General features: G+C 40.4%; 1 protein-coding gene across 1 annotated transcript in view; it reads left to right on the top strand.

Moving 5' to 3' along the window:
* The window catches only part of NUDCD1 (NudC domain containing 1), a 119099-nt gene extending 108111 nt beyond the window's left edge, over positions 1-10988 (top strand). Inside the window, exons 9-10 of the mRNA XM_005287275.5 lie at positions 5182-5341; positions 10495-10988. Coding sequence (XP_005287332.1) covers positions 5182-5341; positions 10495-10787 — 453 coding nt within the window. The 3' untranslated portion in view covers positions 10788-10988. The remainder of the gene's footprint in view (positions 1-5181; positions 5342-10494) is intronic.
* Positions 10989-23214: the final 12226 nt, after the last annotated feature.

Here is a 23214-nt window from a genome sequence, read left to right as displayed (position 1 = left end):
CCATGCAAAATATATGCTTGTTACATCGTGCCATTTGCAATACTGAAATACAATAATATGTCTAAACAATCTTAAACGTCGCTGATCACGTCTTTCAAAATACTACAATTACTTCTGGAAAAAAGACAGGGCCAATTCAATCAGGGTGGATGTAGTCCACTCCCAATAATTGATGAGGCGGTGTCAATGCCAGGAGAGCGAAAGTTGCTTTTCTAGTGAGCCAGCCAGAGTTGTCATAGAAAGCCAGGTAGGTGTGGAGTGCATCTGTATTATCACAGAAATCCTCTGATCTTAGGGCTGTGGAGACCGACTGTGTTTGTACTAAAAAGCAGTGGTTAAAAAACACTTTCAGAGTGTGGGCCGCTTCCTGAGAAAGCATTTCATGGATCTTGATCTCATTTGTGATCCCACAATATCTCTGGCAATTGTAGCTCTAAGATAACATGGGGATAGGGGCCCTAGAAATTGCAAAGATACAGTTATAGTGCTAGGTTAATCTGTACATGTATAGGTAATGTTAATATCAAACCACATCTCTGATTACGTGAATTGAAGTTTACAGTTAGTAAAACCTGAAAAATCTAATTAATTTCTTTTCCCAAAAACCTCTCTGCCATTTTCTTCCCTTCATTTCAGTCCCCACTTCTTACACACATCTCTCTGTGACACTCTGCTGTGCTCCTCAGTGTCCACTCCGACTGGTCTGCTTGTTTCTGCTTTACTACTTGGCACCCTTCCGTCTGCTAGATTGTAAACTTTTTTGGCGCATAGACTATTTGGACTTTCCATCTTGCCCATGTTGAGCACATTTTCAGCCCTTAGTCAAAATATAATTTCTTACATCTCACTGCCCACTCTCCATAAAGTTCCTGATTGATGCTCTTGACTCCAGCCATACTGGCAGCTCTTTGCCTGTTGATGGCTAGGAAATCTGTCCTTGCTGTTCTCCTTGTTGCAGTAAGCCCCTATTGACTGCTGGGGTTACTTCACATCTTTTACAACTGCTAATACATCTGAAGAGCCTGGATGCTTATGGAAGCTGCTGTAGAGGAGGAGGAGCTGCTGTCCAAGGAATCATAGACTTTAAGGTCAGAAGGGACCATTATGATCATCTAGTCTGACCTCCTGTACAACGCAGGCCACAGAATCTCACCCACCCACTCCTGTATCAAACCTGTGTCTGAGCCATTGAAGTCCTCAAATCATGGTTTAAAGATTTCAAGATGCAGAGAATCTTCAAGCAAGTGACCTGTGCCCCACGCTGCAGAGGAAGGCAAAAAAACCCCAGGGCCTCTGCCAATCTGCCCTGGAGGAAAATTCCTTCCTGATCCCAAATATGGCGATCAGCTAAACCCTGAGCATGTTGGCAAGACTCACCATCCAGACACCCAGGAAAGAATTCTCTGTAGTAACTCAGATCCCACCCCATCTAACATCCCATCGCAGGCCATTGGGCATATTTACCGCTAATAGTCAAAGACCAATTAATTGCCAAAATTAGGCTATCCCATTATACCATCCCCTCCATAAACTTATCAAGCTTAGTCTTGAAGCCAGATATGTCTTTTGCCCCCACTGCTGCCCTTGGAAGGCTGTTCCAGAACCTCACTCCTCTGGTGGTTAGAAACCTTTGTCTAATTTCAAGTCTAAACTTCCTGATGGCCAGTTTATATCCATTTGTTCTGGTGTCCACATTGGTAGTGAGCTTAAATAATTCCGCTCCCTCCCTGGTATTTATCCCTCTGATATATTTATAGAGAGCAATCGTATCTCCCCTCAGCCTTCTTTTTTTTTTTTTTAAACAAGCCGAGCCCTTTGAGTCTCCTTTCATAAGACAGGTTTTCCATTCCTTCTTAAACATGGGAGACCAGAACTGCACACAGTATTCCAGATGAGGTCTCACCAGTGCCTTGTATAACGGTACTAACACCTCCTTATCTCTACTGGAAATACCTCGCCTGATGCATCCCAAAACCGCATTAGCTTTTTTCACGGCCATATCATATTGGTGGCTCATAGTCATCCTGTGATCAACCAATACTCCGAGGTCATCCTCCTTCCTGTTACTTCCAACTGATGCGTCCCCAGTTTATAACAGTAATTCTTGTTAATCCCTAAATGCATGACCTTGCACTTTTCATTACTAAATTTCATCCTATTACTCCAGTTTACAAGGTCATCCAGATCTTCCTGTATGATATCCCAGTCCTTCTCTGTATTGGCAATACTTCCTAGCTTTGTGTCATCCACAAACTTTATTAGCACATTCCCACTTTTTGTGCCAAGGTAAGTAATAAAAATATTAAATAAGATTGGTCCCAAAACCGATCTCTGAGGAACAGCATTAGTAACCTCCCTCCAGCCTGACAGTTCACCTTTTCAGTACGACCTATTGTAGTCTCCCCTTTAACCAGTTCCTTATCAACCTTTCAGTTTTCATATTGATCACTTTTTTTCCCTTTCTTAAAGATAAGAACTATGTTCGCAATTTTCCCATACAACCCCTGAGTTTACAGATTCATTAAAACTTCTTGCTAATGGGCTTTCAATTTCATGTGCCAGTTCCTTTAATATTATTGGATGAAGATTATCTAGGCCCCCTGATTTAGTCCCATTAAGCTGTTCGAATTTGGCTTCTACCTCGGATGTGGTAATATCTACCTCCATGTCCTCATTCCCATTGTCATCCTACCATTATCCCTAAGCTCCTCATTAGCCTCATTAAAGACTGAGGCAAAGTATTTGTTTAGATATTGGGCCATGCCTAGATTATCCAACCTCCACTCCATCCTCAATGTTTAGCGGTCCCACTTCTTCTTCCTTTGTTTTCCTCTTATTTATATGGCTATAGAACCTTTTACTATTGGTTTTAATTCCCTTTGCAAGGTCCAACTCTACACGGCTTTTGGCCCTTCTCACTTTATCCCTACATGTTCTGATCTCAATAAGGTAGCCTTCCTTGCTGATCACTCGCATCTTCCACTCCTTGTAGGCTTTCTGCTTTTTCTTAATCACCTCTCTGAGATGCTTGCTCATCCAGCTTGGTCAACTCCTGCCTTTGAATTTTTTTCCCTTTATTGGGATTGCAGTTTCTGCAACTTTGACTTGAAGTAATTCCAGGCCTCCTCCACCTTTAGATCCACAATTTCTTCAGTCCAATCCACTTCCCTAACTAATTTCCTTAATTTTTTTAAAGTTTGCCCTTTTGAAATCAAAAACCCTAGTCACAGATCTATTTTTGTTTATCCTTCCATTTAGTTTAAATTGAATTAGCTCATGATCGCTCAAACCAAAGTTGTCCCCTATAACCATTTCTTCTATGATGTCCTCACTACTCACCAAAACCAAATCTAAAATGGCATCCCCTCTTGCTGGTTCAGCAACTACTTGGTGAAGGAATCCATCAGCTATTGCATCTAGGAAAATCTGAGCCCTATGATTATTACTAGCACTTGTCCTCCAGTCTATATCTGGGAAGTTAGTCTCCCATGATCACACAATTCCCATTAGTATTTACTTCATTAAAAACATTAGAGGTTTCTATCCAGATCAGATCCCGGTGGTCTATAGCACACCCCAAGCACTGTCTCAGGTGAGGCTCTAGTAGCTTTCTTCCCCAATGTGATTTTTGCTCTGACAGACTGTCTTATCAATTCCATCCTTTCTTATTTCTTTACAGTCTACCTCATCATTGATAGACAATGCTACTCCACCACCTTTGCCTTTATTTCTGTCTTTCCTAAACAGCACGTACTCCAGTCATGACTACTATTCCACCATGTTTCATTTATCCCTATAATATCCGGTTTCACTTCCTGCATCAGTAACTCTAGATGCTTTGTAGCTGAGGCTTGACTTTGCAAAAGGATTATCTCACACTATTATAGCTGAGGCTTGACTTACAAGATTTGGGTTCAGTTCCCAGCTCTACTACAGACTCCCTGCATAACCTTGGGCAGATAATTTAAACTCTCTGTGTCTCAGTTCTCCATCTGCTCTATCTATGTGCTGTCTTTCATATTATCCTTAGAATGTAAGGTTTTTTGGGGGAATGGACCATCTCTATTATATTTTTGTACAGTGCCCAACATAATGGGGCTGTGGTCTCTAGGTACTACCACAATACAAATAATTAACAATCAATATAAAAATCCAAGTACTGGGGGGTCTGCCCTTACCAAAGTACTGATCTACAAGATTCAATATCATACAGAACCTACTTAGAGGAGTAATAATACTAATAAACTTGTAGCATGATCTGAAACCAGGTGTAGCAATCTCATATCCCCATCACCTACTTCAAATTAAAATAATTCAGAGTATCTTAATTTAGCAGCAACTGCTATACTCTTTGAATGTGAGAACATTTTCAGGTGTAAAGGAGATCTCAAGTACATTTATTCCTCTAGAAAATATAGGTGTGATCTGAGCATCAAACTGGGAACAAGGAACTCCTGACTGCTAATCCTTCAGTGGCCTTGGCCATGTCACTTAATCAATTTCCCTTTTTTATATAATACTAACCTCCTTCTTGAGGATTTGGTAGTTACAGTGCTACATAAGCGTATTATTGTTAATTATCCAAGAAGACTGTTTCATAGTAAATTAAAGTGATATGTGACATTTAATTGTGTGTTATTGTGTTTAGATAGGATACTGGAGTGAATCCTACTAGCTTTTCTCATATAAGCCATCTTACAGCAGTCAATGGGAATCACTCACATGTGGAAAGTGAATAGAATTTGTCCTGATAATTAGGGCTGTGGTCCGAAACCTAGTAATTATGATCAAACTGAGTCAATACAATTAAATGGCTGAAACCTTTTTGTGACCCCATCCTGGGTGCCTCAACACCCAGCTGGAGAACTCCTATTCTAGAGACCATCAAGCTGTAGAGCTCTGCAAAGCTTGTAAGCTTCTCTTCCACCAACAGAAGTTGGTCTATTAAATTATATTACTTCACCCACCTTGTGTCTCCCATATTCTGGGCCCAACATGGCTACTACAACATTGCAAAAAAAAAGTTTCAGTAACACAATATTGCAAGAAAACATTCCCAGGTCCTAAAATTATACCAAGTCTCTTAACTGTATATATGACAGAAAAATTGCTGCTCTTTATATTGTGAGTACTTTGCAATTTTTGAATTCATCTTCAAGATTTATTTAATTTCTTTTTTAGGTAAATCTTGGAAGCAACCAGTATCTCTTCTCAGCAGTGGTGGATCCCAAAGAAATGCCTTGCTTCTGTTTACGGCATGATATTGATGCTCTTCTCTGGCAGCCACGCTCTGACCAACCGGACAATATGTGGGAGCACATTGCAACTTTCAATGCTTTAGGTATGGAATGAACTGCTCAGTGGCCTGTCTCTTTCTAACAAATGTTACTCAAGGTTTTGCCATCTCATTTCCATTAGATCTCTGTTTTGTTCATGAGTTACTCTAATTAAATTTTGATTGATTAGTGCATTAATTCTGTTGATAAGAGAATGTTGGATTAATTTTAGAAATACTAGAACAGAAAGTATAGGTAATGTTTGTGCCTTGACAGAAGATCAGCGTAGAAGTTAAAAAGGTTATCTAATCACAAGAGCGTTGAGGTCAATGCATCATTCTTCATAACTAAATGTTTATAAATATGTGAACAAGAGATTTAAGAATACTTGACAAAATATCGGGGAGAAGAGATGTGCCTTAAATGTCAACAGACTTGGGCTATTTCAGAGGGGAGCTCAACGGTCAGAGAAAGCTCCCTTTTCTAATGAGGGGTTTCAGCTTGAGTACCATTGCCGACCTCAGCTGTGGTTATATGGCCCAGGAAAAGAGGTAGTATTTTGGGTAAGTAGGCCCCAGGCAATTTCAAGCTTTTTAGCTCACAACCAGCATCTTAAAGTCTACCAGAAACCAGCAGGCATCTAGTGCAGGGCATAGAGTACAGGTGTAATGTGTTCATGGCAAGGTACATTTTTAATAAGTGGTCTTCAGAGTCTGGTGACTCTTTTTAAGTTCAAGGTGACAGGCCAAGTAGCCTCACATTCACATTTTGTATTATTTTTCAGTTTTTCACATTTAAAATGAAGGCTCGTCTTAGTAATGATTGTGTAATTTTCTTTTAAATAATTAACCTTGGCAGCAAGGAGACTGATAATGTTCATCTTTTACACCTTGGCTATTTTTATCTAGCTGCTGGTCTGTAGACATCTTGGTCATAGAGTTCAAGGCCATAAGGTACCACCAGGTCATCTAGCCTAACCTGTGTTTCATGGGCCATCAAGACCACCCACTGCTGAAATTAGGCCAAAGTATTACAGCCCACAGGAGACTAGACATATTATGTGCCACAGGCAGAAAATAGGAAGGAACAAGGTGCACAAGTGCACAAGACCCCACATAGCAGGGGTTAAGTGAGATATACTCTGATAATCCTGGCAAGTGACCTGCACTCCAGGCTCCAGAGGAAGTCAAAACCCCTCCCTAAGGTGACCGCCAATCTACCCTGGGGTAGAATTGCTTCCCGAACCCACATATGGCAATCAGTTAGGCCTTCATCATGTGAGCAAGAATCCCAGCGAACCAAGCATCTGCTTGGTGCCACCTTAGAGCTTTGGCCCTCCCCATCCTAGGTCCCATCTCCATCCTTAGCCAATCCTGATGCATCACAGAGAGACTTAAAAAAAATCTCAGGATACACTGGGAGAGAGAAACATCCCATCTTTACCCCTGCAGATGGCCAGCTGAAACATGCGCTCTTAGGAACATAAGACATAAATCAGAAGCGAGCCCCAGGGCTCCTGAACGTAGGCTACCCCCGTACCATTACAAACAATCCCATCACACAGTTGCACTAATAAATTTGTCTAGTTCTCTCTCTTAAAACTAATTACGTTGTTTGCCCCCACAACTCCTATTAGAAGACTATTCCAGAACCTCACTCCTCTGGTGGTTAGCAACCTTCTTCTGTTTCCAGCTTGAATGTGTTCATAACCAGTTTATATCCGTTTGCTCTTATGCCAGTATTGTCCTTTAGTTTATTAACCAGTTATTAATAAAATATCTCTTCTTTTATTTCAGCCTTTTGAATCTGGTTTCTATTTCTGAATTTAAGGGTTGTAGCTCTGAGATCTGTATATCTTATTTCCATCAAAATCAGTCAAGCACAAGATTTCACATACACTGTGATAACTATAAGGTCCTTCCACGTGGTCTCTGGATCTTATTTTCTGCCGGAGCCACAGTAAAAACTCCTAAACTGTTGTCCCAGTGCCTCCAGTTAGAGGCAGACATAACTGTTGTTGCATGCTTGCAAGTTTATGAATCCCATAGATTTCCAGGACTTGCAGCTAGGAAAAAATGAATAACTGCCTGACTAGGGTATTGATATTCTAGTAGAATGCAACAGGCCACAGAACACTGCTCCATCAGATGAAATAGAAGGGCAGAAGAGACTAGATCTCAGTCAGGGCTGGCTCCAGCATTTCTGCCGCCCCAAGCAAAAAAAAAAAAAAAAAAGCTGCGATCGGAGGCGGCAGTTCACCGGCAGGTCCTTCGCTCCTAAAGGGAGTGAGAGACCTGCCGCCCCCGAATTGCCGCAGGTGCCGCCCCTCTCCTTTGGCCGCCCCAAGCACCTGCTTGTTAAGCTGGTGCCTGGACCCGGCCCTGATCTCAGTCCAATAAACACTGGTCATTGGTACAAGCCCACATTAAATCAGTGAGAGAAGCTAAGAAATCCTTCACTTGCATTATAACTTCAGCAAAGTCTGAGAACACACTTGTTCTGGATAGTGGCTTACCTAATCAAACCAGACTGTGTTTGTGGTCTACTTCGGGATTTGAACTCCCATACCTGATTTTCTTTTTCTTTTGTATTTGTTGTTTTATTTTGTACTGGAACTATCTTATTATCAGCCTCTTGCCTTGATCTAATGTCAATTAGGCTTCAAGTACCTTTAAAATCTGCTATCGTTTCTCAGTCTTTGTATATTTGTCATCATTTTTGTATGCAAACTGGTTTTATAATGCTTTAAAAAAAAAAAAAAAAGACGGGCAAATCTTTTTCCAAACTAGTAGTAATTAATTTTAAGCATCTTAAAATTAATCATTAATACTGTTTTAAGACTTTAGGTGCACCAATATTTCTATAATTTTGGAAATAAATGGAGGAAAGTTTTCTGTGCTTGAGGGGGTAAAAACATCATTGTTCCTCCACATTTTCCTCCTTACTGTACTATCATTTACAGTACCATGTTGAAGTTTACACTTCTGTGCTAATCTAGTTTATCTTTTATTTGCCAGAAAAGGCATGCGTCACCACCTTGTTTATCTACAACCAAACATTAGAAATATCACACTAGAGCCAGTCAGTGGTAGTAAGTGAGCATCTTGTGGGGTATAAAAGGTAGTTTTAAAGAATCCACAGTGCTCATTTTATTTACTAACACAATGCTTGTAGTCCTGTTCTCTTTTTTTCCCTATTTTCATTGCTGGTCTAAAATCAGTCCCACAGTACATAGAGAATGATTGGAGAATTGTGATCATTTGGGGGCCAAATCCTCCTCTTTGTGCGAAGTAGAGCCAAAAGAACAAGGTCTTCACTCCCTTTCCTTGCAGTAGTCACCATTGTATGTGTGTGAGAGATGAGGTAAAGATTTTCCATGTCCTGCATCCCTAATAAAGCACACATTTTTAAGTGAGGGTGATTAAACATTGGCGCAAACTACCAAGGGAAGCGGTGGATTCTCCATCTCTGGATGCCTTTCTGGAAATTTAAGCCAAACACAATTTATTGGTCTCAATACAGGGGTAATTGGGTGAAATGTAATGGCTTGTGATATGCAGTAGGTCAAACTAGATGATCTAATGGTTCCTTCTGGCTTTGAGCTCTATGAATCTGTGAAGGAAAAGTTGGTTTTTGAGGGTCACCTCTCCCCCACTTACAAGTAACTCTACAGGGGTTTTATTCCCCTCTCATTACTGCAGCTGGTTGGAAGGATGGGAGTGTTTGATCTTGCCCCTTCTAAATCCCTGGCTGACTTGAAGGCCTCTCTTCCTTCTCTCCTGGCTGCTCAGCAGTCTGTATTCTGCTACCAGCTCTATGTTGCTGCCATGGCTATGTCTAGACTAGGAAAATAAGGCATTTTAAAATTGTTAATTAAAACACGTTCATTTACTTTTAAGCCGCAATGTAAACAGGCCAAGACATATTTCAACATATCATATGGTAGTGATTGGCTTTAGACTCCCTCACCCCCAGGATTGTTTATAAACCCGACATGACTTGTCTACACTAGGATTTTAAAAATGTGAATTAAATGTATTAGCTAACACTCTCTATATAAAATCTTTTCCTGGGCTGGGCTAGACTACCTCTTAGAGCATTCTTGGGTCCTTATCTGTGCCATGGGCTGTCTAGCTTAGTAGTAACAAGTTATTTCCAGATAAAACTGTGTTCAACTGGAGTTAAGGTTGAGCAAATATCAGTAATTTAATACAGACATTGCAGGAATGTTGTATTTATTCCAAAAACAAGCATTTACAAACCCAGGAAGTTTAGAGTTAGGGTTACACATAAAATAAATCTAAACATGTTAAGGTATGGACAGCTAAGGTACCCAAACAACCTAAATTCGGCCTAAATTCCCCATTGACACCTATGGGGAACAGGAAGAAATGTCTCTGCTACTAACAGCGATGTCTTTTTCAAAATGGCCACATAGTTTTCAATAAGAGTGAAGCCAAACTACCCTTGGAAGATGGTAGCCCATTTTGCTAAGATCGGCCCTATAGCCTCACCCCCATTCGAAACAATATTGGATGGCAATCAGTTTGAAAGAGGACAGTTGTCTAATGTTGTTCAGTGATGGAAAATATTTATTCTTCAGCCCCTGATGTAGCCTATTCATGATAATTCAGTGAGTTGTAACTCTATGAGGAATTTGATGGATCTGTGTTTTACTGTTAGGATATGTTGGGACAAAAACAATGTGTCACAGGGTGCTACATTTCTTAAAGAACCGACTTAATTTAACTCATGATTTTGAAGAATAAAAATTCTTCAAATGTAGCCTATAGATAATATTTCAGTGAGTATTTGGTATTCCAAGAGTAAGTGCTGTACGTTTTTGAAGAATACAGTGTGTGGTGTTTAGAGTTTTGCTAATAGCTGTTTTGTTCTCGCTTCTTTGGAAAGGGGTACCAGGCCTCATAGTTCTCACTGAAGAAGTATGTTCTGAGGAGGACACAGTGGAAGAATGTCTGTCAAGAAGGGGTCTTCAGGCATAGAGAGGGGCATGCATAGAGGTGTCAGAGATAAGTGTTAAGAGGACAAAGGGAGCCATTAGTACTAAATTGTCCCTTACGTGTATTTTTATCTTTTTGTGACCTTTTGTGTATTAGTTTTATAATATAAGCACAGGATTCTGAAATGGCAGTATAAAGCACAGTTGAAATATATATTAACTTTCTTTCTTGCCTCTGTATATCTGTATGCTTTGCAGGTTATGTCCAAGCATCAAAGGAAGACAAGAAATTCACCGCTTGTCCTCCAAATTATTCCTATGCTGCTATTTGTGAGTGCCTGCGTCGAGTGTTCATCTATCGACAGCCCACTCCTCTGTCCACTGTTCTCTACAACAGGAAGGAGGGAAGACAAGTAGGGCAGGTTGCTAAGCAGCTGATAGCAACCCTGGAAGCCAGTGATCCTATCTTGGGCTTTCAAGCTACAAATGAGAGATTATTTGTTCTCACAACAAAATCCTTGTTTTTAATAAAGGTAAACACTGAAAATTAATTATCCAATATGTCATGTTGACTTGGATGTATTCACAATTGGTCTGAGAAATGATGAGATATTAGCTAAAAAGTTCAATCACATACTACTGAAGTTGAAGTAAAATATCATATGTAGCCTGTTTAATTTTTAAAAGGACAACCAAAATATGTTCACTGGAACTTGTCTCTGTGCCCAGTTGGATAAAGCTTTTCAACTCCATTGTCACTGAATTTTTGTGGGAACTTCCAATTCTATGGAAAAGTGCAAGAAAACTGTCTGTGCTAGCAGCATTTTAATCAGTTACAGAGTCGTGTGTGAAATGATCCATCCATACATTGCTTTTTTCATATAGTTTTTCTACCACACTTCTGCCATTCAAGAAGATCTTGAGTATTCACTTATTTCTATTTTGTATAATTGCCACAGTCTCTCTGTGGGTATTATTCAGATGTAATAAAACAAGGCTTTGTTTTATTACAAGTTTATATAAACGGGAGGCAAAGATCACACTTTATACAAATAGATATTTTACAGAGCCATTTAAATTATTTTTGAAAATTTTAGTCTCAGTTTATGTTTAAATGTCTTTACTTAGTATTAGCAAATCATGGCTCATTGGCTAAATGATGGCGTGTTGGGGCATCTGCTTTTCTCAGGCATATTTTTTATTCAGGTCAAATAACCGTATTATATACATGCAGTTGTAGTAATCTGATTGAGACACACTTGTGCTTCCCATTAAATCTTCAAACATTTTAAAAACTAAAATGGTTTTGGTAGCTTTCTCTTGGGGACAGAGGAAGAGAGAAGAAAACATTTGTCTGTGGATGAAATTTAAAATGGCACAGGTTGAAGTACAGTTGAGATTCCAAGTTTGTACATCAGTTACTTCCACATGAAATCTGATCCTTTACCACTAAATCATGGGCATATTAATTGACAGTCAAACTTAACCTGAGATACTAAACTCAAGCTGTGCTGCTTCTGCCTTATACGTCGTCACCATGAATATAGATTCTGCGATTAGGGTTTAATTAACCATTATCCCCTCATATTCTTATAACTATACTGGATATGCTCAGCTTACAGGAGTAAGGTTTAAGAAAGAGGTGCCGGTTTTACCTAGTGGCCTTGCTGACCATAACAATGTAAGGTTCTGTTTAACAAATATATATATATATATATATATATATATATATATATATATATATATATATCTCGAACTTTTGACAAATATATATATATTTGTCAAAAGTTCGATCTACAGAATTTTTTAACATCTTTAAAGAGACATTGCCAACATGGTGAAGATGAAAAACTGGTTGGTCTTGAACTCCTCCCCGTTTTAGATTTTTGCTTAAGATTCCTAAGCAAAGTATCTCTTTCAGCTGATACCTTTCATGAAGTTTAAAAGTAACGTAAAAAACATGTGACTTCTATAAACTGAACAGTGAATTTGTGTTATGTCATCCTCCATGTTGTTGCATATCTTTTTCTACATTATTTCAGATTATAGCAAATATTAGAAGGAAATGTCTCCGCTTGGGAGGACATAACAGAGACGCTTCTAGGCATGACCATCTTGATTGTACCCAGGAGCTCATGAAAGTTTTGATTTGCAGACCCATGTCAGTGAAATGAGAATGAATAAAATGGTAAATTCTTAAAAAGCAGAGGTGTGATCACAGAGTGCAAGTCTGCTCTTCTGATGAGGATTTAAGGGGTCTGATTCTCATCTTGCTTACGTCAGTTTTACACCACTGTACATCTATTAATTTCAGGAGTTACTCTTTCCAATTGGGCCCAACCTCCATAATATCTCTTTACTTTTACTATCTATAAAACAGAAAAAATCTTTAATATTCTGTTATCTAGAATATGTAGTTTCATGTGTGTCCTACTTCTGAATTTTCACTGAGTAAATAAGCAATGTCAAAAACAATATGGTATTATTATAATCTTTTTTAGGCTGCTTTGCTTTATACTAACTCCAAGTGCATGCGGCAAAGAATAGTTGGAGTCGTTTCTTCTCAGCCTAAGTGAAATTGAGATTTGTACACATCTGAGTTCAGATCTCCCAAAACATAACCAGCTGGAATACATCATGCAGAAAGAGTCAGCTCCTGTGGGGGGAAATGTATCAGTCAGATCAACTGTGAAACTGGATTTCTTCAATGGAGGGAAGCTCCAGGGTAAACTAATAATAATTCAACTATTTCATATAAAATTACACTTACTAAGACTTAGATAGCTAAAAGCTAATTTCTATTATCTTCTGGACAGATTAAGCAAAGCCAAGTACAATTGTCACCTTCATAGCCTTAGTTATAACAAATAGTAAGGGAAAGGATGCTGCTAGAATGTTCTGAGCTTCAAACAAGGTCACATTTACTCAGCAGCAAAACTGATTAAAGTGGAAAAAGTGTTCCTCCTTTTTCTGAATACTCTGCTCACTTGTTAACAATGGGAATGGACCCTGAAATGTATTCTGCTCAAAAAACTTGCATAGAATAATATGTTTCCATGTCCTTCTAAAGAGTTGAGTATTGTTTATTATTTAAAACCCATCAATTGCCTTGATGAGCCATACATGCTGATATAAATCAACCTACTTTTCTGCTAAAAAAAAAAAAAAATCCATAATTAAATGGTTGCCAGTTGCAGAGCCATATTTGTTACTTTCGCATTCCCATTTTACATTCATTTTCTTTCGAGGCTTATATCTGTCATATGCTACCACAGACTCAGACATAGTAGAATGTGATTATTCAAAATGTATGGGGTGTGGTCACCTGATTTTGTGCGAGGTTTTTGTTTTGGCTGAGAATCTGCACCTACCATGGAGCTCTCATTTTGTACAGCTCTTTATGAATGCCCCATCCTGCAAGCAAATGTGGTGGATGCTATTTACAAAATGTCGGTTGTTATAGGTGCAAATAATCCATTTCAAATACTCTTTTTGTAATGTTCCCTCTGCCTGGATGTGTATAACTGAAATATGTATTACTCTGCAAGTTAAAAAATAATTAAAACGTTAAATTCATAAATAAAACTTTTTAAAAAAAATGTTTAAAATGACTTTTTATCCCTTCAGTTTATCATTTCAAATGTGCACCTTTTCTTTTGTTAAAACCTTTCCTAATTTTTTTCTGAAGGTTATAATACACAAATACCAAAGAATATTCAATACCTGGGCCAAATTCTGGCTGATGTTTGCACTGCAGCATAATGACTTCTGCCAAAAGCAGTGGTACTGTGCTCACAGATCCTTGTTATGATAATCCTTACATGCACTTTCCCATGGATAGCCTCTTTCTGGAAGCAATAGGAATAATTTGCAAGGGGGTCAAGCTCAATTTGCGATCATTGTATAGTCAGGGAGTCAAATATTCATATGCCCCTAAACATGCACATTGCATCCTCTCACCCTTTGGCTGTGTCTTGTTGCATCTCTGTGCATATAAGTCACAGAGGATCTGCAGAGCAGTTCCTCACTTTTTCCCAGAGGAAGAACTGGAGTGGTCAGCCTTGTTCCACTGCATAGTGCTGCTGGCTGGTTTTTTATTTTCTGACTTGCATGTATGCACTGTGCCAGCCAGAGTCTGGATCTAGGTTTGTGAAACGACAAATGCAACGAGATTAGTAGTTGAGGCTGAAACTCTTTTTTGACTTCTACTTCTGCGGCTGGTTTGAATAATGGACATTATTACACCTATAACTTTGAATTTTTCTGGCTTTTGTCAGTTTGTGTCTTGCTCTTCACATTATGCAGATCTAATGTTTGTATTGGGTGGAAATAAAGGCTGCAGTCGATTGTGCGTTAGTATATATTAACATTTATATACAAATGGTTGTTTTCTGGTTCCATCATAGAAGTAGATTTTGAATAGCTTTTTGAGTAAAACTGAATCTTTATTATCCCAAATTCTAAGATGTAGAGAACCAGTGCAGATTGCCTCACTTACTAGCCATATTAATGTGATTACAATGGCATTAGTCCAACTCCTCCTTAGTTCTCGACTCAGGTCTCTTATCTTACTTCTGTGGGAGATCTAATTGCTATGATAAATGTAGGTATAAACATTTACACATAGACTAGCATTTTTATTTTTATTGTTATACTGTGGCCCAACTATAGTTTGCCATTCATTTTTTCAGTAACACTAATGGCACTCCAACCTGTTAAATAGAGTAGATATGCACAGTTACATTCAAATGAGAATGCTGGGGTCTGATTTTTTTCAATGCAGCCTTATTTTGGAATTATGTACATTGGGGAGTACAAATACCTACATCTGTGCTTTTCAAACATTAATAACTGCACTTTAGACAAATGGGATTTGGGTGTGTGCAAACTGTTTAGTTTCTGCGAGGATTAGTGTTTTAGAAGTATGTGCAGGTGTTTGCAACTGGTAACTACTTTCTGAAACCTGTTTGTATGTATGTATTTGTATATAAAAACTATATACCTTGTATGTGCAAGCAGTAGAAAAGGTCAAATTCTGAATGTATATTTAACATGAAAAATCAAAGAACTGGGTATAAACAAAGCTTTTTCCAGTTATGTCATGTTTTGTTTAATATTTCAAAATCAAAGCTATTCTGATTAATGATTTATTTGATGGGGAGTCTTTTAATTGATTTAAACAATTTCAAAACAATCTGACTCTCTTTGCAAATATTGAATATCTTTATTAATGTGATATCTTTCATAATGAGGTGAGAAATGTGATCAGTGAGAGTTGCAGTTGAGACCTGGAAAAGACATTTTCTAATCTTTACTGGTGTAATGTTATAGGTAAAATAAAATGTATAAGCCGTTTAAACAGATGGTAAAAGAATGTTGAAACGAACACTTCTGGGGAATGATCAAGAACAATACAAAATACACTCTTAATGTAGCAAAATAAGTAATTGTACAGTGTGTAATCTTTGCTACACAAAGTATACATTACCATGCATAGTTTATCATCATATAAAAGAAGCTCTCTATATTGTCCATACGCCATTCACTCCCGTTGGTGCTCTTACATGCATTCTGGACATGTCTCCAATTGGAGAGGTATTCATAAGCTGTAAGACACACAATTTATTACATATAGAAATTTCATCTTGACGTTAATTGTGCTTGTTATGGACTGTGAACGATGTCACAAAGAGATCTCTTCATTTAACATTGCTGATGGCAAAGTATCAAATCCCCATTAACTGGAAACCTCTCCAAGCATTCAGGGACTGCTGATGTATCTAAAGGACTTTGAAGCACTGGAGAATACGTGTTTAAAGAGCCAACAGTCTGCCCAACTTTGAGTGAAAAACTTTCATTGAGTGCAAAAATCTGGACTTGGACCTAGAAATAAGTACCTGGATGTGAGAAAGACTTGAGATTGTTAGCTCAGTGTCCACTACGAATGTACTTTTTACTGCTTTGGTTTCCAGTTCTTTTTCCTTTTACCTGTTTCTACCAATATTCCTGCCCTCATGGTTATCATTTCTAGTCCTTCATCGAAATGAAAAAATCTTTGTAACCTTTAAAATTCATTTTTACAAAATTGTAAATGTGCTTGTGTAATTTTAGTGAAGTGGGAGGAGGTGCATTGTAATGCCAGTCATGACACCTGACTGGATAGAAAACATCACCTATGGACAGGGCCGGCTCTGGCTTTTTTGCCGCCCCAGGCAAAAAAGCCTCCCGGCCCCCCGGCGGGGATCGCAGCAGGGGAGGGCGGAGTGCCGGGGGAGGGCGGCTCCACTCTCCCCAGCCGGCCGGAGAGCCGGGAGGAGGGCGGAGAGCCCGGCTGCGGCCCCGCTCTCCCTGGCCGGCTGGAGCGCCGCCCTCCTCCAGGTGCCGCCCCAAGCACATGCTTGGTAGGCTGGTGCCTGGAGCCTGCCCTGCCTATGGAAGTTTTTCAGCTATAGAAAACTGTCTGCACTTATTAGGTATAGTATCTTTGGGCACTATGCTGATTACAAGTAATGTAGCCTCTGAGGTTCGTAGGCCCAAAAGGCCATGTATGATACGTAGACTTTGTCTCAACCATTGAGTAGACACGGTGGAGTAAAACAAAGGCTAAGAAAATAGTAAACATTTATCTTTGGTAGAAAACTAAGCTGTTTTGATTGGGAAACGGAGAAGATCTGTTCAAGTACCAGTTGACCCTTGTGGTCCCTTCTAACACAATGATTCTATGTTTGCCCTTCTCCAGTCATCTAGTCTAACTCTCTGCCAAGATGCAGGATTTGTTGTGTCTAAACCTCCAAGACACATGGCTATCCAGTCTCCTTTTGAAAATCTCCCGGGAAGGTGCTTCCACAACCTCTCTAGGCAGTCTTTTCATTGTCCTACTGTGCTTACAGTTAAGCTTTTCCTGAGATTTAATCTAGGGCTGTCAATTAATCGCCGTTAACTCACGCTATTAATTCAAAAAAAATTAATTGTGATTAATCGCCCTGTTAAACAATAGAATACCAATAGAAATTTATTAAATATTTTTGGATGTTTTCTACATTTTCAAATAGATTGATTTCAATTACAACACAATTTTTAAACAATTGTTTAACAGGACGATTAATCGCGGTTAATTTTTTTAATCGCTTGACAGTCCTAATTTAATCTAAATCTGCTATGCTGTAATTTGAACCCAATGCCTCTTGTCCTGCCCTCTGATAAAAGAGAACAACTTTTCTCCATCTTTTTTTGTGGCAGCCTTACAAGTATTTGAAGACCATTATCATGCCCCGTTCCTCAATCTCCTCTTTTCCAAACTAAACATACCCAGTTCCTTCAGACTCTGCTCATATGGCTTGCATTCCATCCCTTTGATCATCTTTGTAGAGTGTAGAAAAGTGAACAAAATGATGAATTTTAAAATATATATTCATGTAGACAAATGCTGAATGCGTTGTGACAAGTCATGTGATGCAATGAATATGGATACAGTATAAGAGATTCTACCAGACTTACATTAGTCCCATTGCTTTCAGTATGACTGTTTGTAAAGTTAAGGTGCAACGCAGAGGAAGTGACAGACTCCAGCCTGAAATATTTATTCTTGTCTACAGATAAACACCACCTAAAGGAAAATGCAACAAAAAGGTTTGCAGAGGATAAGATTTAACAAAGTATTAGAGAAAGGTTGCAAAAGTACTAAAGGACTGTAGTTTTTAAAAAATGGCTGCCATTTTTATAGGTGAAAAGTCTAGACCAGGGGTTCTCAAACTGGGGGGTGGCGACCCCTCATGGGGGGTTCTGAGGTTATTACGTGCAGGGTGTGAGTACATGCACAAAACTCAGAGCAAGTACTATTAAAATATATAATCCTAACATTTTTGGAAAATTACACATACCTTTCTGTCACAATGTAGGGTATTTACTTCAAAAAGTATTGTAAATGTATAATGCAGTGATTGTTGTTCCTAAACAAAACATATATTTGTTTTATCACCTTTTTAAGGAAATTGGACTCTGGGGATTGTAGTATCATGTGCACAGGTTTGTTGTCTTTAGATTAAAAAGGTGGAACTGAGACAACATTAGAAGGCTTGATTGTTCAGCAGCTGAAGGAGCATTAAATCTCAGGCCAATCAGAACACTGAGATCAGCACACACAAAAATGATAATTTAACAGTCAGACACACAGGCAGGGGCAGTGCTAGCAGAACTTGGGGGGGGGGTCTATAGCCACCCCCAAAATTTGCCATAGCCACTCCTCCCTGCACAAAGGTCAAATCTTGCACACAACTTCTGAAATTCTGCACTGCTGCTGGTGGCAGTGCTGCCTTCGGAACTGGGTACTCAGCCAGCTGCCGCTGCTCTCTGAGTACCGAGCTCAGCAGCAGTGCAGACATAAGGGTGGCAACGAGGAGCTAAGTCTTCTGTGAAAATTGATGTTGACAAAGTTTCTTCGTCCCCCCTTCCCCCTGCAGTATTAAACAGTAACTATTGGAAGAAAAACCTTTTCTGCTTATAACAATTATTTAATAAAAATATGTTTTAGTCTTAATTTAAAAGTAGTGAGAAGATAAATTCATTGTAAACAATAGGGTTATAAATTTAGCTTTCAAAATAGTGTAAAATATTTTTAAAGTGTTTTTAATTTATAAGAGGGGAGGGAGTCACTCAGAGGCTTGCTGCCTGAAAGAGGTTGTCAATACAAAAAGTCTGAGAACCACTGGTCTAGACATTGATTTTTACGTAAAAAAAAATCACAGATGACAAGATAGTTTAAAATCAAAAATATTGATCTGCTTCTTGGAGCTGTACATTGTGCTGTATCTTTTATGGATTTCTGAAGTACATGAAAGCCATGATTTTTTTTTTTTTTTGCCTTCATACAAAAAAGAAAAGAAAATCTATGTGAAAGGTCCCAAAAACCTGTTTCATTAACGATCCGTATAGGTGCTCCACTTTAGGTGCACATGTGCCTCTTGAGCCCTCAGTCGGAGATTTCTAGCTAGCAGTGTCCGACCTGCGCATTTGCCCTCTGCCTCCTCATGGGATACACTGAGGCTACATAGGGGTATGTGGATCATTTTTTTTTCTCTTCAGGAGACTTGTCTTCTCCTGGCAGGGTTTGCCAGGCTTCCAATGCTGCCTCTCTTGCCAGGAGGCTATACCAGTAAGTGACAGGCACTCCAAGGGTGTCCATTGCATCCAGGAGTCCCACATCTCCCAGGAATGTTCCTTCTGTTTGGTCCTTAAGCCCAAGGCTAGGAAGAACAGGCAGAAAAAGCTCAGACTGTTGGCTGTGGAATACTTCTTGCAACTGCCCTCTGACCCATGACAGAAGACCTGTCCCCAGGCAGATCCAGTGCCCTGTCAACCTCAGGGAATGCTTCCCCTAAGAAAGAGAAGCCTGGAGCCTGCTGGGAAGGCTCCCAGAAAGAGGAGCACAGAATCTCACTGTAAGGAGCCAGCTCCAAAAAAGACCAAGTCCCTGTCAAGGTCCTTGGTCTCTGAGGGTACCATTGAGGCCAAGGACTCTTCCTTTCATATTGGCGGCCTGCAAAGCCCCAGAGCTCTAAGGAGATGAAGCTCACCTCCAATAGGGCTCCTATTGGCTCCTTCAGTAAGGAGGGTAAGCATAGGCTACCATGGAGTTTGGCCCTGCCATTGGCATCCCATTCAGCCATTGGTGCTGTCACATGCCTTAATCTAGCCTTCAGTATTGATGCAAGCAGCTCAGCCGGCAGTATGTGTGCATGGAGAATTTGTGCAAATGGTTCCCTTGGTACTGAGCAATCATTGGCACCTGATGTCTACAACGCCTGCAGAACACCCATCACTATTGGTACCATCGGCTCCAGCTACAGCAACCTCTGCTATGGCAGCAGTACTGTGCAGGTAGTGCACCCTGTGCAGTAATCGTAGTTCTTCAAGATGTGTCCCTATGGGTGCTCCACTGGCTGCCTTCCTTCCCCTCTGCTTCAGTTGTTCCTTAGGGGATGACCGAGTAGAGAAGAAATTGGGATCAGGGGTGTGCAGAGAACTGCCCTTATATAGCCTTGGTGTCTGGCACAGGGAGGGCTGAATGAATGCTGCTGGAAATCTCCGATTTAGGTCTCAAGAGACACATGCACATGTGAAGTGGAGTAACCATAGAGAGACACATGTCAAAGAAATACAGTTACTGCGCAGGATGAGTAACATGTCCTTTACATTCACCTTTTTTCCAGATAGTATACTAAATTGGAGGAAAAGCTGTTCAAGCGCAAACCTATTTATGGGGGAAATATCTCGATGAGTTTGAAATTGATTGGTTTGGTGACTAACAATTTCATGGAGTGTGCCTTGATCCCTTCCAGATAGGTCTGAGCCCTCCCTTTGTTTTGGGGATTAGAGAGTAATAGAAGTAAACCCCCTTCCCTCTGTATAACTGAGGAACACCCTCTATGGCTCCCAACAGGAGGAGAGATTGCACCTCCTGAAGGAGAACCTCCTCCTGAGAGTGGTCCCTGAGGAGGGATGTGAAAGGATGGTAGGAAGGGGGGGGATAGAAATAAATTGAAGGGCGTATCCAAATACCATTGTGCTTAGGACCCACTGGTCTGAAGTGATGTGGGAAAAGCCTCCAAACACAATGGATGACCTGAAACAATTTCAGGAACTCTTTTTAAAAGAGAAGCTGCCAGTCAAGACATCCCCCTAGAAGAAGTGCAAGAAAATTAGCACAAGCCACTGCAAATCTTAGACATCCACTACCTCCAAAATCGCTCTACCAATCAATGTCATAATGGAACCAGCAGAGCATATCTGTCCGACCCCCGCCTCGATACCACCTACCAGCAAATGAGTGGACAGGAAGTACTTCATCCAGGCTCAGGGGATGGACTTTCTCTTCTCTCATCCACAACCCAGTTTCCTAGTTGTGGAAGCCACCAATCATCGGAGCAAACAACTTCAATTACGGTCCACTCCACAAGACAAAGAACACAAATGTTTAGATCTTCTCGGTAGAAAGACCCCCAACTCAACGCTATCATGACGGAGGGGCAACTAATTGCCCATATAGCCCTATAGGCCTCAATGGACATAGCGGACACTGCTGCGAGAACGACAGCCCCAGTTGCCATAATGGGCAGGGCCTCATGGCTCCAGTCATCCAGGATCCCGAAGGAACTCCAAGTCAAGGTGAAGGATCTACCTTTCAATTGGGAGAAACTTTTCTCCACAAAAACTGAAAACATTCATTCAATGAAGGACTCTCAGTCCATTCTACCTGTGTTAGGCATCTACACGCCACCAAACAAATGATGTTGGTATCAACCATACCAAAAGGGCAGAGACACCTCTTTTCATCACCCACAACAACAGCACTTTGACCAGAACAGAAATAAACAACACTCTCAAAGACGTAGGGTTCCCCAAAATCAGTCCTCCTCTTCGCAACCATCTACTAATAAGCCACAGTTTTGAAGTCTTGGTCGAGGGCATGAACGACTTCCCCCACAATAGAGTACTGTTAGATACTCATACCCACCTTTTGGTCACTGCCTGTGACCATTCAACCATGCCTGGTCAGCAATAACAATGGACCAATGGGTACTGGAGATTATAAGATCGGGTTTCGCCATCCCTTTCCTCTCCCTACCCCCTTCACTGTCCCTCTTCAGGGACCCCTCTCACAAGCACCTTTTACAACAGGAAGTGAACCATCTTCTACAGTTGGGTGCCGTGGAACAAGTTCCAACTCAATACAAGGGGAAGGGCTTTTACTCTCATTATTTTCTCACCAAAAAGAAATATGGTGGATGGAGATCTTAGACCTTCGTAAACTCAACAGGTTTGTGAGGAATCACAGGTTCAAAATGGTCACACATCCCACTATCATTTCAGCACCAGACAAGGAGGACTAGTTTTCAGCCCTCGACCTCCAAGATTCACAGTGGGCCTCAATCACTATCCGCACAGAGTACTACCTTTTGGCCTTTCCACTGCCCCTCGAGTTTTTTCCAAAACCCTCGTGGTAGTGGCAGCCCACTTATGAAGAAAAGGAGTGATGATCTTCCCGTACCTAGACAACTGTCTACTGAAAAGTACAATTCAGTAAGAAATGACCAACATGGTGCAGACCATCATCGAGCTGTTCCAGTCACTGGGATTACGAATAAACGTACAGAAATCTATACTGACCCCAGTTCAACAACTGGAATTCATCGGTGCCTACCTCAGTTCCATACAAGCCAGAGCCCTGTTGCCCGATCACAGGCCAGAGCAATAATCAATCTCATCTTGACATCACTGGCAGCCCTCCAACGTCTTCCAGAACCTAACTACAATTATTAGGTCATATGGCAGCTATGACGTTCGCCATGAGACACGCGAGACTGCATATGCATTGTCTACAGGGCTGGCTGAGCACAGTATATGCTCCCAGCTAACAGTCTAAGCAAAAGGGTGACAGTACCCCCAAAAGTTATTGCATCCCTACAATGGTGGATGAAACCAGAAAGCATCTGCACAGGGATCCCCTTCCAACAGGATCCACCATCACTAATAATCACAACCAATGCATCGTTGATAGGCTGGGGAGCTCACTTGGACCAGCACACCCTACAAGGCAAGTGGTCAGTGACAGAAACCCTGCTCCACATCAATCTCCTGGAGCTCTGAGCGATATACAATGCACGCAGGCACTTCCTCCTGATCATATGAAATGAATCAATCTGCATACTGTCCGACAACATAGCATGCATGTTCTATATCAATCACCAAGGAGGAGCTCACTCCCATTCACTCTGCACCAAGGCCATGAAATTGTGCAACTAGTGTATTCACTACACCATAACCATCTCGGCATCTTACCTCCCGGGGTGCCAGAATATGACAGCAGACATGCTAAGTACATATTTCTCCCAGGAACATGAATGAGAAATACATGACAGTGTCCTCCAAGCGATATTCCAGGAATGGGGCTTTCCATCAGTAGACTTGTTTGTGTCAGCA

The sequence above is a fragment of the Chrysemys picta genome, chromosome 2 (genome assembly GCF_011386835.1).
Source record: "Chrysemys picta bellii isolate R12L10 chromosome 2, ASM1138683v2, whole genome shotgun sequence".
NCBI classification, from domain to species: Eukaryota; Metazoa; Chordata; order Testudines; family Emydidae; genus Chrysemys; species Chrysemys picta.
The sequence above is the reverse complement of the archived record's forward strand: the minus strand, read 5'-3'. Positions and strand labels throughout refer to the sequence as shown.